Raw genomic sequence first — 18,060 nt, 5'->3', positions numbered from 1 at the left:
TGGATGAATGGATCCTCTCTTTTTGCAGAGGCTGAGCAATGGCCTTCCTTGATATCCTGCATCTTCACTCCTGGAAAATCCTTTGCTGTTTGAATAACCCTGAGTTGGGTGCATAACTGGCTTCCGAAGCGTACCTGTTGGTTCGACATTCCTTCATTACGAATGGTGTTGGTCCATTGCAAAAAACTATTCCATGCATCATTACAGGCTGGCCCTGGATTAGCTGGCATAGGAAAAATTTCCCGGTATGCCGCCAGCAATTGGGTTAGTGAAGTCTGCAGTAAATAATCCATCATTCCTTCAAATGTTCTGATGCGCTCTTCTGGTCGTACATATTCGGTCCAAACCGGTTGGCTTTGTTCCTGCGTTCCCCGGAAACCCTCTTTTGGGCTTTCCTCGTAACCCATCGGTGTCGTCTCCCCGGGCCATTCTTTTCGTGCCTCCTTTGTAGGCGTGTGAACGGCTTGTGGGTCAATGCCGCGTGTTTCTTCTTTTCCCAGTGTTTGTGTCTCGTGCCCTAATTGGCGCAATAATTCGGCAAATTGATTTTCTCTTTGCCTTAGCCGTTCCCTTGCCGATGTAAGTTGCACTAACATTTCAGCCTTCTCCGTTTGAAACTGGGACCCTTGTGCCCGCAATTCTCTCCTTTCATTCTATTGCAGCGAGAGTCTTTGTAATGCTGCCAAAAGCTGCCCTTGTGTTTCGGCCAACTGCGTCTGGGTATGTTTCAATCAAATAAGCTTGCATTTCTTCCTTTTGTGTTTTTTCGATCATGGCTGTCTGGTGAAGATGTGCTATTTGGTCTTGTAATTCCTGGACCTGATTGCTTACGTGATGCTGTGCCCGAAATGATTCATCCTGTAATTCTTTTAATGCATTTCGATACTCATAAGTTAAACTTGAACGTGCTGCTGCCAATGCTTTCCATTCGGCACTAAAACGTGCAAGTGCTTCTTCAAATGCTTGTAGAAAGTCTGGGTTAAGCGGCACATTATAGCGCACCAGGGAGGGACCAAGAGACGCCCATGGCATGACGTTATGGTCGTGTACCCGGACCATTAGGGTGTCATTTTAAAGGAATAACTCAATTTCAGCGTGAAAAATTGTTTGCGGAGAATCTGCTGGACAATAGTCAAACGAAAAAGGCCGTTTTACCTTTATGGTGCACAAATGCTGTTAACGCCTGCGTGCTGATTTGCCACTCCACTTCTGTAAACGACTAACGGGTTGTAGTTGGTATTATACTTGCTTGTAAACTTACTTTTTTCAGGAAACTTACTTTTGGCAGACTGTAGAGAAAAGAAGAAAATAACAAAAAATATATCAGCGCAAGGCTCGATCATTCTTTTCGCAAGCTATCAAAAAAAAAAAAGAAAACAAAGAAAACACCGCGTTTTTTTTTTTCCCCCTTCGGCGGGACAGCAAGGAAGATTTCGAATAAAAGAAAAAAACATCGCGTTCGGCAAAAAGAAAAGAAAAAAAAAACTCTTTATTTAACTACCCCTCCGCTGGGAAAATTTTCTTCGTTTCCTGGGTTTCCTGAACTCGAAAGTGTTTACGATTCGCTTCTACGAGTTTTAAAACCCCTCCGTAATGACTATTAGCGGCCTGTTGCACGCTAATGGAAGCCCAAAGAAGCAATTGAGACGCTTCCACCCCATCTGGTGGAATTAAAGCCTTTACTGCTTGAATTACTTCTTCGCGCGATAAGAAATCGCTCTCTGCAAATTCTGCCTCCAAATCAAGTGTTTCTTCTGAGTTTCCATCTCCGTCTGGTTTTTCCTGCGAAAAATCAAAAGAAGAAGAAGACGTTGATGATGATGATGATGATGATGATAAAGTCTTTTCATTACTACCTTTTCCTCCTTTCGATGGTTCATCTTCAAAAATATTAGTTAAACGTCGCATATTCTTTTTCGCTTTACGCATTAAAAAAACACCAGGTGATGTCTCTTTACAAATAAATAAATCTGGAAACTGTTGAAGAAGTGTAATAAGTCGTGGTGGTAATACCGCTCGCATCGCAGGACTTGCACATTGTAAAAAATATGCCGCCGTACAAGGTTCATCATCAGGAGCAACATAATGAAATACTACCGCCAAATCTCGTGGTGTCTGATATGGATTTTCTTCACGAATTACGACATGCGTAGTCATATCACCAGGTGAGGGTTCAGGTTCTCGTAATGCGAGAGGATCTGAAAGATCTACACGGGCAATAAAACTTTCTCCCACACGAAAAACTTGTGGATGTCGTTTTACTATTTGCATCATACCATCAAAACCTCCTACAAGAACTTTTTCTTCTTCTGAAAGTCGAACATACACATAGTGTGGTCTATCCCAAGTAGAACAAATACGTCCCATAATAATAATTAAACCACGAACATCCTCTGGGTATCGTTCAAAATCTTCAACAAAACCATCTTTCCATCTTGAACTATCAGCACCAGTACGTTTTCGTAATAATGTAGTATCTGTATATTTTATTTTTAATTCTTCAAACTGATCTGAACGTCCTCTGGCGCATGCTACAAGTTCTCCTACTGTTAAATTTTTTTTAGTATATCGTTGCATAAGAAGTGAAGGAGTAACAAAATATCCTGGACAAACACGAGTAATAAACTTTAAAATCGTTGTTGTATGTTGTGATGTATCTGATACAGTTACTAATTCTCCCTCTGCATTTATAGGAGCTAAGCTATTTGCTTCACCTCTAGCTATTTTAAGTTGTAACTGTTCATGAGCCTCTTCTGGAGTAAGACCATGATGTTCTGGATGAAGTAAAACACTTCTTCGAATTTCTGTAGTTCCTGCAATATTACGAAGTTCAAAATAAAATGGTTGTCGACGAAACCATTGTAATGTAGAAGATATTCTAATATGTTTCTTTTTTATAGCTGCTGGTATATTTATATTACCAAAATTACCCCAATTTAGCGGTACATATTTTAATATCTCATACACATCTTGACGTGTTGGGACATTAGATGCGGCTCCCCAACCACCAAAAGCATTCATTGCATTCGCAACAGTCGCCTTTGGTTGTGGTGAAACAAATCGTGGCGGTTGTGTTTCATCAGGGAGACGACTGCAAATATATTTTTCATTTAGTACCCAAAATTTTTCTAATCCAATAGGTGTATTAAGCATAGCAAGAAATTCTAAATATTTTAATTTGTTTACAACATTACGTAGTATAGGATTTCTTGAGGCTTCCCGCACTAAAGAAGAAAAAGCCTCATTTAATGCTCTGTAATTAGTTTCTCCAGATTTCCTTTCCCCAAGTACATCATAATGAAGAATACGGAGGAGCTGTTCCATCTCAACAATAGTAGATAAATCTACCTCAGATAATGTTCCAACATTTTCATTATTTCCTTCACTTTTCCTTTTCTGATTTTTTACGGAACCTACTTCTTCTCCTAAAAAGCGTTCAGCATCTACAGAAAGGTTTACACGACAGACACCGTTGGAATCTTCCACAAGTTGCAATAATACCGAGTCTTGTACCCACTTTTCTATAGGAATACCACGTTGAAAGATATCATCACGACTTACTTTTGGCATTTTCTCAATAAAAGTTTTTAACATGAGGCTATCATGCAAGTGATGTTGTGCCATCATCATAGCCGCAGCTCTCTCTGCAATAGAACGTGAGTTAAATAAATTATTAAACTCTTCCCTTTTCATCGTTGGAGTTTCTAATTTCTTTTCATCTTTCCCTTCCTCCTCCTGTAAAGTGGACGATGAAAGATACCGAACCGATGTAAAGAGTGTTGTTGGCCTTCTATTACTATTACTACTCCAAGAGAGTAATGAAGAGAAGGGTAGAGAGTTTCGAGATGGCTGTTCTTTTTCTTCTTTTTGTTCTCCTTGTCGATATTCCTGTCCTTTCTCTTGTCGTCCACGTCCGGCAAAGACGAGCGGCCATGCCAGAGGGCAACCTGAGATACTAAAACGACGATACATCGAAACAGATCCTTGGTATCGGGTTTCCCTATAAGATAAGACGATAGAAATAGAAAAAGAAAGAAAGAGAGGCTCATAAATATATGGGTATACAAATACATATAAAAAATATCTTTGATGTTTACTGTATATGTATGTGAGTGTATGTTTTTTTTTTTTCCTCACCCTCACTTGCCTTGGCCTTTATTACTTTCATTGTTTCTCTCCATCCATATTCACACAGTCCTCCTCTTCGCTACTCGTGAGGACAATACACCCCTTCCCTCCCTTCCCATCCTTGACACTCTCGCAATAGTTTTTATATGTAAATAATAATAATAATAAATAATAATAATAATAATAATAATAATAATAATAATAATAATAATAATAATAATAATAATAATAATAATAATAATAATAATAATAATAATAATAATAATAATAATAAGAAGAAGAAGAAGAAGAAGAAGAATTCCTCTTCGTCATTTCCAATCATTCTTCATTCATTCATTAGAAACTTCTTTTTTTTTTTTTTTCGCTGCCAAACTTGACTATCCATCCTCAGTCATATTATTTTCTTCCTCCATTTGAGCCTGCGTTAGAGCAGTATCTCGCATTATCTTCTCCCGCTGTTCCGCTTTCTCATACTCTTCACTTACATCGCGAGGTTCTTCATACGTTTCATACTGTTGAAGAATATCACCTGTACGGAATTGAAATTCATCATAGAGAATAACACCACACTCCAAACCCATCTCGACTGTTGGTACAAGATCTTTGAAACGACGTAACTCCTTAATCTGACCTTCATATACAACATCATGTTCCTCCTCATCTGGATTATTATCATTATTGTTCTTATTAGTATTATTATTCTCTTTTTTGTTAATACCGATACTGTTACCTTTATTCGTAACCCCCAATGAACTTTTACTTCGTGTAGACTTACGTATAACGCGGAATGTAAGATGTGATCCTATAATAGTACCTTTCGTAACACGCATACCAGCAGCATTTCCATTTTTGCCAGCTTGAGATGCACGAAAAACTTGTAGACATTCTGCCTCTGCTGTTATACGTGTTTTCGTTATTTTTGGTAGTGCCTCCACTAGTGTTTCTTTAAACTCTTCAATTCCGTGGTACAAAACGTTAAAACGAATCACCTTTACATGATTGGGAACATCTAGTGTATTTGTATCTTTACTTTCACCGTATAATAAAATACAACCTGGTTGTCCAGAACTTCCTATAAGTGCAATATCATAATCTTTTAAACCTCCTACTTCTGTAACTTTAATTTCTGTTGAAATTCCTTCTAATCTTGGTAGTTCATATATCATTTTCATAAGAGCCTGTAACATACCAAACGTTGCAGCCTTACAAGAAAGCACAAAAGCCTTTGTACTATACGTACGAACCAAATTATTATCCGGTTTACGAGCATAAATCATTCCTTGTTGTTCCTGATTTAGTAGTTGTAAATAGTTTTCACGAGTTCCTTCTGTCTTATAGACATCTTTCATAAAAAAATAAAATTTCTGCGCATGTGATTCACTACTAACCTGCATAAGAATACTACCCGGTTTAGGATGTACACGAAATCCATGTAAAACCACCGGTGTAGATGGACCAGCTTCTTGTAACACTTTACCCGTTTCATCGAACACTTTCCGTACTACGGCGTATGTCATACCCGATACTAATACCTGACCAGGTCGTAATTTACCACAACGAACAATACCAGTAACTTCATTCGTCGTACTAGCTCCACGAGCTTCAATAGCGACGACTTCACATCTTGATGGTTCTGGAGTACTGATTTCACACAATTCAGCTTGCAGGGCAATAGCTTCAAGAATTTCAGGAATACCTGTACCATCTCTGGCGCAAACTTTAACAAACTGGGTATCACCACCATCCTCTTCCAACTCAATATTACAATTACGTAATTGTTCTTTAATAGCTTCAACTTTGGGTTGTCGATCAATCTTTGTACAGGCTACAACGAGAGGAATACCAGCATTTCGAGCAAGTTCAATTACTTCTTTTGTCTGTGGTTGTACACCATCAACGGCGGATACAACAAGAACGATAAGATCATTCGCTGCTACTCCAACTTCTCGCATTGCAGTAAATGCGGCATGACCTGGTGTATCAATAAATGTTATAAGACTTCCATCAGGAGTTTTAACTTGAAAAGCACCAACATTCTGAGTAATCCCACCTGCTTCTTGAGAGGCAACATTTGTCTTTCGTAGACAATCTAAAAGAGTGGTTTTACCGTGATCAACATGTCCCATAATAGAAACAATAGGTGGACGTGGTACGTATGAAATCTTTGCAGCTGTATGCTTAATATCATATTCCCGAATAAGTCCTGCCCGATGTAAATTATTAGCTGTACTTAATGGATCTCGCAGATTTGATGGGGTTGTAAAATATTCACGTAAAGGGTGATCTTCTAACTCTTTCGCCGCATCTGGTCCTGGTTTGGGTCGTGCTTTCTGCTGCGGTGTCTTTTTCATTTTCTCCTTTCGCCGCATAAACTTTGCACACCGTGGATCATCACTTCCCACCCATAATGGACCAGATCGTGTCGGGATATACACCGCATCCTTTGCAAACTCATGCCAGTCGTAAATTTCACCCAGTCCCATCTCTCGTCTATCATTTTGAATGGTGGCCTTAACGTAGTGGGCTACCGTGTCTGGATTAAACTTTCGCATATTTCCCTCTGAGGAGTATCGTGGATCTACGACACCTTCCTGCCAATGAAGACCGGGTTGACCGCGTGAACTCTGCGACTGCCATCGAATTGAAATTCCACTAATATTATTACTATTAATATTATTAGCAAGAACTGTAGTGCAGTTACAGGAGACCACAATACGTCTTAGGCAACAACTTCGGAACTGCCACATCGACGTGCGGGACCCGTCAAATAGACACTATTTACACAATAAATAAAGAGAATAAAAGAAAAAAAAACACAGACACACATATATATAAAGCAATTTTTGTTTTCTTCTTCCTTCTCATGTAGAAAGGAAAGAAATGCAGAACAAAATCAAAAAAAAAAAATGTTTTGCTTTACACGATAACAAAATATAGTAGGTAACTATTCCCACACAAAACCCGATAAATAGCAAATAAAATAATTATTATTATTATTATTATTATACTTAAATCAATTTCATATATACTCCATATCCTTTAAATTATACTCCTACCATCATTTCAAATATACCTTTTTTTTCTTGTTGTATGACCCTCCCCAAAAGAATACAGAAATAATGATTATGTTCCAAGGGTATTCTTCCCCTTACGATTATGAATAATGCCGAGAGAAGGAGAAGAGAAGAGAAGGGGCTCGGGGGAGAAAACATGGAGAAGTTGGGTATCGATCCCAATACCTCCCGCATGCTAAGCGGGCGCTCTACCATCTGAGCTACATCCCCACGGCACCCTCACTCAATATCGTGTTCTCATTTAAATGTTATTTCTAATTTTCTACTATTAATAAACAAAACAGTTTATCATCTCTTTATTCCCAGTAAATCTGGGTGTGTGGTTTGTATTAATCAAACAGACATAATTATTCTAAAAAAGAAAAAAGAAAAACAGGAAAAAAAAGAGAAAGAGGAGCACGTTTTCAAAGGACACATATAGTAGAGCAAAAACGAAACAAAAACAAAATATATGAAAAAAAAACCCAAGAGATATAATTCCTTCGTCCATTCAAAGCATTAGGGACATGGTTACGTCTATCACACCTGCGCACTCTTTTTCTTTCTCTTAAATACACACGCCCACAGACACACACACACACAGAGGTTTTTTTTTCTTCTTTTCTTCTTCTCTTCATTTGTTCTATATCATGCAGAACTGAGGTAGTGACTAACTCTTTATGATATTCTTCATTTTCAGTCTTCAACTTTATTTCTTAGACACCTCTCAAGGTCTTTAGATATTGTTTGCGTTTAGAGATTTCCTCAATTGGTGTGTTGATGTCCCTTGTTTACATGTATGTATATTTCTTTTTCTGTTTCATTGACCTCACTTGTGAATCTCCGTGCGTTTTGTTCATTCTTCTTTACCCCTTTCATTAAGACGCCGTTGAAACCATTTTTTTTTCCCCCAACTATTCTTGATGACATATGCTTACGTCATCATCATCATCATAACCACAACCACAACCATTATCACCCGATAACATCATCATTATTATTACCCCGCGTCAGCCTCCTTGTCTTAACAACAGCCATTAACTCCTCCTCCACAGCATGTTTCTGTGTTAAATGGCAAATGCCACGCCCGTAGTTCCCCGCCGTCTGTTCCCGTTAATAACACATCCTTCGCTGCGGAAGTGGCAGAGGCCATAACAAGTCCCTCGTGTAGTTTTACCTGTCGAATGGGTTCTGCAGTGGTGAGGGACCACTCCACGCCGGTGGCATCATCTGAGACAGTTAAAAGTGTATTGCGGTTAAGAAACTCCAAGCCGCGAACATAGTCTTGATGACCTGTAAAGGTGCGGGCACCATCACCAAAGTTACCCGTTGTTGCATCCATGTCTACAGCAAAAATAAATTCAGAACAGGCGGCATAAAGCCAACAGGAAGAAAAGGAAGAAGTAGTAGTTATAGAAGTTAGACGATTTTCAGATTGTTGTTCTTGATGTTTTTCTTGCCCTTCAGTATCAGCGTAGCACATTACGGCGATGTGATTGACTGGATTGTCAAATTCCTCAAAGGAAGTAACAAGACGATCTTCTGTAGTTGCCATTGGGTCTCCAATGATATTCCACACTCGCACTGCACAGTCCTCAGAAGCCGTAATTAACATTCTAGGATTTGGGGAAAGCAGAATATCATTTACTGTGCTCGTGGCTGCCCAGAAACGGTCTACCATTGTCGCACTCACACCATTATTATCTGGTATAAGTGAGTGAATGTATACCATGCCGTCATCACAGGCACTTGCCAACAAACAACTATTCCTATTGCTATTCTCACTCCCCACAGGTGCTGGAATACGCAACATCTTATTAATCCCATCGCCGAATCCCTGAATTCCATCAACTGGTGTCCCTAGTGCCCGCACATCCCAGCACGCCACTGTGCGATCGTCCGAGGCTGTTAACAGCAGACGATCATCATCGTGGAGAAACAAGGCGTGATTGACGGGCCCCTGGTGGTGTGTGAGTCGTGCGACTGCGTGGCCGTCGGAGGATTGGCGCAGATCCCACAGGGCGGTCGTGTCATCACCGGAGGTGGAGCAGAAAACAGTGGGGTGATGGGGTGAGAACTGCAGCGACGTGATCACCTCCGTGTGCGCTGTCGGGATGGATAGCAGCATCTATGAAGTTGATAGAAATAGAGAGAGAGAAGGATAAAGTAACAGCAGGTGATGTGTTGTTTGCAATAAAAGGAAGATGGAGAGAAAAGAAAGAAAGAGCGAGAGAAAGAAAAAAATAACGTTTTTTTTTTTTTTTGATTCTTTCATACATTTTGTTTTCGTTAATATTGTACCTTTATATATGTATATATTTTGTGTGTATGGAATTTTCCGTCGTTTTTCAGTTTATCTTTTTCTTTCTTTGCGCCGTTCCTTTCCCCCCCTCTCCATTTTCCAAATAATCCTCCTGTAGTTCTGCCGCACATTATCTTTCTTTGAAGCCAGGCCCCATCACTAACACCAACAGCAAAATAATAATGATAATAATAATAATAATAATAATAATAATAATAATAATAATAATAATATGAAGACAGAAATCATCTAAAAAAGAATAAGGACAACAATAATCGAGGTAATTTCCACTCATCTCCTTTATCTCTATTATTATTATTATTATTATTATTATTATTATTATTATTATTATTATTATTATTATTATTATTATTATTATTATTATTATTATTATTATTATTATTATTGTGAAATCCCAAACAACCCAGCCCAAGTGCGTAATTAGACACACACAGACACAGACACAGAGAGAGAGAGAGAAAGTATATGCGCACAAAGACTCACAGCATCTTTTTATCCAACAAATCTCAGGGGGAAAAAAATTTGCCAGAAGCTCTTATTCCTTCAAAAAGAAAAGAAAAGGAAAACGAATTGTATTGCAATAATAATCGAAAAAAGAAAAAAAAATTCATGTGGATTTATATCCATGTGTTAATGAGTGCCAAGTCATTCGTCATGTAATGAAAAGCACAAATTAATACATATTTTACTATAAGTGTACAGTGAAATTCACTATAAAATTCTCTTCCGCCAGGGGTACAAGAGAAACATCAATTCCTCCTATCGATTTGGTATTATTACCAGGCAGTGAAAAGACATCACTGCATCCCGTAATATTCCAATTGCTTTTACCTATCCCACCCTTTACTAAAAAGGTATTTGTTCGCACATCTGGAAGCATTAACACCGTTCCAGATGGTGTTATGGTCAAGGGAAGCGCTGAATTTTTAGCAGCTTCTTGCAAAAGTTCCCATTGTGGTGGTGGTAAGGCTGTAGAAGCATAAAAGTTATTAACTCCTTTTGGTGTTGCCTCGCCTCGTTCATAGTTCAGTGCATTAACTTCGTTATATGCAAACGTCGTGTTAAGAACGAGTAACTTACCATCGCAGTGTGACCAACGGTAGTTATCCCCAAAACGTACTCCAACTGCAGAGTGTTGAATAAGGGAAGATATAACAAACCCTGTGTGTTTTTCGGATGTGTATCCCAATTCAACACCCTGTTGACAGTACTGTATGATGGAATGAGAAATCAGCACTTCCCGATGCATAGTTGGCGCCGAAGATAATGCCACACCTTCATGCATACATCCTTCAATAATACTATTATGAATCACCAAGGAACCACCCTCGTTCTTTTTTTGTTGATCTCCACTAGATTGTTGAACCGCACCCGTATCAATTCCATCATCTTTGGTGTGGGCAACAACAGTATCCAATACACGGTGTTCACCACCAGATAAATACATGGCATCATTATCACTATCACTGTACGCCACATCCCAAGTGGGAAAGTGTGTCCAGACGGAGCGCTGCGAAGTAAAGTTGCAGTGTACACACTCAATCCCCATTTGTGCCCATTGCACTAATGAGTCTACTACCCGCACAACCGCATCTTTACCAGCCGCAATAGCTGCTCCTCGTAACTCTAACATAAATGTATGATGAAGTGAGACGAGGGCTCTATTAGTTGCTGATATAGCAGCGGAGTGGCTGTGGTGTTTACCCGTCCCCGGTACACGTACTCCACTAATTCCAGATCCGGTAAAAAACGTGAAGGATGCGTGTAGTTGGGCGGTGGAACCATCCAAGTGAATTGTACGCCAACGACTGTCATCACTTACAGCTCGACTTGTCACCACCACTGGTGAATCTATAGTGCCGTTGAATCGCAGTGTTCCTCCCTTCACACGCAGTAATGCGGCGTGGAGTAAGACTACAACACAGCCAGGACTTACTTCTAGTGTGGATCCTTCACGTAAATGATATCCATCGCTAATAAAGATAGGACACTGTGCAATATGTACTCTGGAGTTTGTATTATTATTATTATTATTATTATTATTATTATTATTATTATTATTATTAGTTTGGGGACTCCTACAGATCATTGTGTGCCCCGCTTCGAGATAACTACCAAAGTCATTCCCATGGACATCGATAAGACCACTAGTAGTGGATGGTGCTGATGGGGGTGAAGTTGGTAAAGATGTTGCAGAGATTGAATGGCGAATAGATGTTCCAGGAATAATAAACTCAGTAAAACCATCGCCGATACATCCTCCGTTTCTAGCATTATTATTACTATTATTATTATTATTATTATTATTATTATTATTATTATTATTATTATTATTACCAGTAGTAGTAGTAGTAGTAGTATTACAATTTATATAAAGCAATGATCCATTCATATTATTCTCCCTATCATGAAGCTCAGCAGTTCCTGGGGTGTTTAAATTGGTAAATTCAAGCATTCGAATCACACGAACAGCACTAAAACCACGAACAATCATCGTCTTTGATAGTGGGGCATCGGAAGTTGCAAGAGGAATATTCCTTCGTATCCAAGTAAATGATTCACTCCCTTGTGTATTTTTCTCAGTACGAAGGAAGCGTGCAACAAAAAGTCCACCTTGTCTTCCTGTTTCACGTGGCCAAACAGATGGCATAATTATTTTAAGTATAGAATTTTTCTCAACCGTTGAATGAAGATGTTTCATAGCATAAGGTTTGTTGAAATTCCATAATCCATGTTCCGCCCCACCTCCTATTGTATTAGGTCCCACTAATGGCATATCTACAAGAAGGGAATTAAGTTTTCCTTCCTGCAGCTGCATCGCGAGATTAGGAAGTAATTTCCCATTAAGAAGAAATTGTTGTGGAACTTCTACTCGCACACAATACATACCAGGAATAGAAAGAATATATCCTTTTCCCGTATCTTGAAATTCCTCTCCAAGTGCATGTTGTACTCCTTTAACTACAATACCATCTCGGGTAGTTATATGAGCTTTCTTCACCTGAACTGCTTTCGAAAGACGACGAAGAAGTTCACGGCGAATCTCTGTATTGGTATTACTAAATACTCCATCCACTATTAGGGATACAGTATCGCTTTGATTTCCCCCATCCTTTGACTCCATACTCCGTATTTTTTCTTGTAATTCTTCCTTAGATAATAGTGAGGCCAAAGTACGAAGCAAATTTTCTCTCTGGTCCATAAATCCATTCATAATCCACTGCACTCCAGCATTATCATCACGTTTTTTAGTATCAAATGTCGCCTGTAATGCCCCTGGTGATCCATGTAATATTGCAATTAATTCATTATTCGCCACATCCACAGAGCGACGAAATCTCGCTTGGTCAATACGATGTAACATATATCGTAATATCTCTATATAACGTTTATTTAACTCTGGCGTATTCAGAATGTTGTGATCTAGCGTAGTCTCTGCGCAGTAGATAAGAGGTGTTTTAAACCACAATTTACGGTGACAGGGGGCGAAAATATTATCATAATCCCAACCCATTAAACCAAGGTGTATTGGAAGTTTAACATTATGTGATTTGAGTATCGCATTAGGCGATGATGATTTTGGCTGTAATACACCGTAAAATAATGCCTCATCATCATAGTCCCCATTACGTAGTATGGTATTGATAGCAAGCCAAGACATATATTGCGGGAGGTCAAGAAAGGACTCTGGTGTTGCGGTAGCCTCTGTAAGTAGACCGTACTTTAATGGATTTTTCTCCACAAGTCTATAACTTGGCAAGACAGTACTGTTCTTTTTATAACTAGGTACATGTGATAAATCATGTCGTGGTTCTCGAAAATTCGCAAAGTTACGTGATGCCACTTGAACAGCACTCTCAACATCACCATCATACAACTCTTTTGTGACTTTCCACATATGTCGCCAGCGGTGAATCCGTGCTGTATATTCCATCTCCGTTTCATACTCACGACGTGCCAAAGCAAGAGCTGCAGTATTATTATTATTATTATTATTATTATTATTATTATTATTATTATTATTATTATTATCTCCATTTCCTCTAGTCACATTTTCTGGATTTTTTAATTCCTTCTCAAACGCCTTAAAGACATCCTTCATTCGTCTCCATATAGCGTTGGCAGGAAATTCCAGCAGAAGATAGACACCAAGCGTTCGTCCTTCTTTTCTTTGACTCTTTATATGGTGATCTGTTGGAGAAGGAGCACATGGATGATTAGATATTGGATAGTTTGTTGATGGATAGCACCACAATTCTACTAACTGTGCATAGGGTAGAAAGAGGTCTAAACGCCTTAACAAGTCTACAGAAGTACGGTATGAAATACGATGTGTATCTTCCCATAAGGAAAGGAGTAAAAAATCATTAAGGGATATTTCCCCCTCAGTTTCAAAACTATCCCCACGGGGGTTTCCATGTAATGATTCCAAACTCTTGTAAGAAACAAAGTGAATAGGTTTCTCACCACGAATATGTAATGATCGTCGTTTAGTGTTTTTTAACTTTAATGAACTTTTCCCATATAATGTTGCAGATACCTTTATGTTCTGATCCTCTATAATACGTGATGGGTCCCTATGTGTGTTTTGCTTTTCTTCTGTTATAGCAACCCGTTCCACCTTTATTTCCGTCTCAAAATTAAGTCTCTCACTAGAGGAAAGCCAGGCATGCGCCATCGCATCACCCATCGCAAAACCCACACGTGTAAAGGCAGCTTTAGACCGCATAGCAGCTGTTGATGCATCTCTGGTTTCAATTTCACTATGGAGATTTAATAAGTTATCAATATCCTTGCCGAAGGTAAAAAAGAGAATGAGACCTCCTAACATTAATAGAACACAAAGAACGGAGAGTAAATTGTGTAGTGTTCGTCGTGTGGTACGTTTTCGTACCAGAGCAGCAAAACGCCGATGGCGACGTAAGTCTTGCATCGGGATAATAAATATATGTATATATGTATATATTTATTTATTTATTTATTTATTTATTACCTGTTGTGCAAAATGTATCTATTTAGCTATGTAAAGAGAATCACAGGTGTACTTTTATCTGTGTTATCTCGCGTCGTATCTATTGTTATGTATGTAAGTGTATGTGTTTGTATACTCGTTCGGTTATCTAGCAACAAGTTCTTTTTTTATTTTTGGTGCCAAAGAAAAAAAAAGATAGGTATGAAAGAGAGAGAGAGAGAGAGAGATAAAAAAACAAAAATAACACACTCCTTCCAGTAGTAAATTCAGCTATAGATAGACCAGTCCAGAAGCACTCTTATATCTTTCTTTGTTTTCTTTTTTCTTCTATTTCCTTCTTTTTTGTTTCTGTATCTGTATAGTTTAGATTCCTTCTCCTCTTGTGAAACCAAGTGTGATTCTATACATCTATTTAACGTTCTTTTTTTTTTTTGTTTTAATTTTAAACCCCCATTCCCTTTAATTTTCCCTCTCGAAAAGATCTTACCGATCTCTTCACTGTACAAACTGACACTGTAGCTGTATAGTTTTCTCTTGTACGACATCTCTGTCCGTATATGTGTAGAAAAAAAAATAAATAAATGAATTGAACAAATAAATATATAAATATATACAAAGAAAACTCTGTTGGCATTAGAAGTAAAATTTAATTCCCTTTATCTTTACCTCTCTGTCATAGAAACATGTGTATGTGTGTACACATATGTATATGCAAAAAACATAAGCAAAAAAACACATATCTGTAGTACATATATATATATATATATATATATATATATATATAGATTAATCTTTACACTTCCGCATCCTCCAGCATTAGTAGAAATAATCCCCTTAGTTCCTCTCCACAAGTTCTGGCTCGTGTGAGGTGTACAGTGAGACTGTTTAGTTCACGCACCACACGTCTCCAACGATTGGTGCGAAGTTCACTCCCTCCTCCTGCTAATGCCGCTGCTGCACATGAAAAGGCATTGTGATTGTATTTCGTACTGCAGTGATTACAACAACCGGGATCTGGTGAGTCTGTTCCAACAACATCAGCGGCAATAGGAACAGAAGTATCAGGAAGAAAATGGAGTGGAGTGTGTGCTCGTAATGATGTTTTCAAAGATTGCGGGTTTATAGTTTCATCCAATGTGAATAGTTGTTGAATCTTAGGTGTATTTATTACGGTTGTCATATTTGTTTCTGCGGTATGTGTGGAGGACTTCATTTCCACTTTATCCTTGCAATGATGAGAGGAGGAATCCCTTGCGAGATGGAAATCACTCTTTGGAGAAATGTTTAATGTTGAAGTGGGTTGATGTGGTACTTTCTGTATAGACTGTGATGCGGTGGCCTGTTGTTGAAGTGCCATTTCACGGGATTGATAAAACGGTCGTGTGTCCAATAAAGGCGTTGTGGCTTGAGAACAAATATTATGAACGGTATTAGTATTCGTAGTAACATTAGGAGCAGAAAAAGAAGAAGGAATAAGTACAGATGTACTTTCATCTTTTGTTCTTAGTGGTTTTAGTTGTTGTTGTTGTTGTTGTTTTGGTGATGGTAATAATAATGAGATGTTTCCTCCTCTGGTACTGGTACCCACCACAGCTGCTGTTATAATCGGTTGCTCATCTCCCTCAACTGTTGTTGATGTCGTTGCCTTTTTACCACGTCCTCTGCCTCTACCTCTTCCTCTTCCTCTCTTATTATTATTTATATTTATATTTATATCTGTTTGGCATTCTTGTTGTTCTTGTGGGGCTGTTGACTTTTTCGCGGCTGGACGTCGTGTGCGTCGTCGCATGGCTGGCAACATATCGTGTAGTTCCACAAGTATCTTTTTTGTTGTTTCTGTTGATGTGATGGGGAGATGAGCCGCATCTTCAGGGGCTGTAGTTAAATCCGCAAAGTTATAGGCAGCCCCGGTATCTCCACGGCTTTCCCGCGTAGTTGTGGGATTATCATTAATTTTTTCTGATGATACTTTTATTCCGGATTCGCTTTCATTCTTTTGTCCTCGTCCTCCTCCTGTTGTTGTTGCTGTTTTTACTTTTGCTGCTTCTGCAGCGTCGGTTTGTGATTCTTCTGTGTGGGATGATGATAATAATATTGATTTCACTGGTAGTTGTGGTTGTTCTTGTTGTTGTTGTGGCGGTGGTGGTGGTGGTGCAATATCTTTCTTTACTCGTTTTGACGGTTCCACTTCCATTGCATCACTAACGAGATGCGGTGGCCGCTTCTTACGCACCGCATTATTATTATTATTATTATTATTATTATTATTATTAGTAGTAGTAGTAGTAGTAGTAGTAGTATTAATGGTCTTAGCATTAGTAGTATTTATTCTTGTACGTTTGGATCGCACAATATCTCCCAACAGCAATGCACTAGACGCCGCCTCACTACTAGCAATAGTTGTAGAAACACCGTATTTCTTCTGTGCGGCGACGTATGCCAGTAACGCACTCTCTTGTGTGGCTTGTCCACGCAGTAACTGCATTCCTGTGGACTCCACTGTGGCTCCCAGAAGTTCTAAACAGTGAGAAAGACGATCATCCTCTCCAGGTTGTTCTTCCTTGTCGTGATTATCATTCTTCTTATCATTGTTTAGATCGTCTTTGGTAGTGTTTGTGGTCTGATTATTATTATTATTATTATTATTATTACTATTATTATTATTATTATTATTATTATTATTATTATTATTCCTCGTTTCCGTATCCTGCCCTCTTTTTCCTCTTTCTCTTCCTCTTGTTTGCTGTGTTGTACTCAACGCATCTAATGTCAACGCTGTCGCATGATCCTTTTCTGTCTCTTCTTCCTCTTCTCTTTCTTCTTCTCCTGCTGTTCTCCTCTGTGTAGCACTGTGATATGAAGATGGATGATCACTGCTGATAGCCCCATCCCCATCCACATCCCGATCACTTTTATCCAGACTATCATTATTATCATCATCCATATTATTATTATTACTATCATTATCTTTATTGGTAGTAGTTCTATGACTCTCCTCGGCGGTCCCATGCGCCTCTGGACTCGGCGGATAATAAGTGAGTGGAAGGGGCTCCGTCACACTCACCCGCGACGCCGATCGGGACCGTCGACTCGCCGCCACAACAGGCGCCACAACCCGCAAGAAGTGCGCCATATCCTCCTCGCGCAATTGCTGTAATAACGCCCACGGCATATTATTATTATTATTATTATTATTAGTAGTAGTAGTAGTAGTAGTAGTAGTAGTAGTAGTACGAGTACTATTTTCCAATTCTCCTGCAAATCCATTTACTTCTGCCCATCGCCGCACAACAGGATGAGGAAGTTCAATCCGCATTAACTGCTGATCCCGCACTACGCGGAAATGCAAAAGAACATCGTAGTCAATTCGCAGCGGCGTCGTACTTTCACCGGCGGCATCACACGCCGTAAGTTCTGCGTGTGTGGTGTAAAAACTCAACTCCCCACCGGCGAACTGCGCCGCGGCCACAATGCAGCGAAGTAGTGAATAGTGGGCCATAGACTGTGATACACACGCCATGATTATGTGGTAATTAATAATAATAATAATAATAATAATAATAATAATAATAATAAGTTTATTG

The 18,060-nt window shown here is 39.0% G+C and overlaps 5 protein-coding genes across 5 annotated transcripts; all 5 read right to left on the bottom strand.

Moving 5' to 3' along the window:
- Positions 1–1,497: 1,497 nt before the first annotated feature.
- LSM04_007059 (uncharacterized protein) lies at positions 1,498–3,972 on the bottom strand (the record flags this gene model as incomplete). The annotated part of the gene is made up of 1 exon (XM_067331928.1): positions 1,498–3,972. The coding sequence occupies one exon, from the start codon at positions 3,970–3,972 to the stop codon at positions 1,498–1,500; it is 2,475 nt and encodes an 824-aa protein (XP_067194209.1).
- Positions 3,973–4,505: 533 nt separating this feature from the next.
- Positions 4,506–6,875, bottom strand: LSM04_001853 (Translation initiation factor IF- 2; the record flags this gene model as incomplete). Its single annotated transcript, XM_067331927.1, has 1 exon — positions 4,506–6,875. The coding sequence occupies one exon, from the start codon at positions 6,873–6,875 to the stop codon at positions 4,506–4,508; it is 2,370 nt and encodes a 789-aa protein (XP_067194159.1).
- Positions 6,876–8,205: 1,330 nt separating this feature from the next.
- LSM04_000012 (WD40 repeat) lies at positions 8,206–9,309 on the bottom strand (the record flags this gene model as incomplete). The annotated part of the gene is made up of 1 exon (XM_067331926.1): positions 8,206–9,309. One exon carries the CDS (start codon positions 9,307–9,309, stop codon positions 8,206–8,208), a length of 1,104 nt encoding a protein of 367 aa, XP_067194139.1.
- Positions 9,310–10,192: 883 nt separating this feature from the next.
- Positions 10,193–14,437, bottom strand: LSM04_004219 (Spore coat protein CotH; the record flags this gene model as incomplete). The annotated part of the gene is made up of 1 exon (XM_067331925.1): positions 10,193–14,437. The coding sequence occupies one exon, from the start codon at positions 14,435–14,437 to the stop codon at positions 10,193–10,195; it is 4,245 nt and encodes a 1,414-aa protein (XP_067194182.1).
- An 832-nt stretch (positions 14,438–15,269) lies between these two features.
- LSM04_002607 (uncharacterized protein) lies at positions 15,270–17,996 on the bottom strand (the record flags this gene model as incomplete). Its single annotated transcript, XM_067331923.1, has 1 exon — positions 15,270–17,996. One exon carries the CDS (start codon positions 17,994–17,996, stop codon positions 15,270–15,272), a length of 2,727 nt encoding a protein of 908 aa, XP_067194167.1.
- Between the last annotated feature and the right edge of the window lie 64 nt (positions 17,997–18,060).

This window comes from Trypanosoma melophagium, assembly GCF_022059095.1.
Source record: "Trypanosoma melophagium isolate St. Kilda chromosome Unknown ctg13segment0, whole genome shotgun sequence".
Taxonomy (NCBI): domain Eukaryota; phylum Euglenozoa; class Kinetoplastea; order Trypanosomatida; family Trypanosomatidae; genus Trypanosoma; species Trypanosoma melophagium.
The sequence above is the reverse complement of the archived record's forward strand: the minus strand, read 5'-3'. Positions and strand labels throughout refer to the sequence as shown.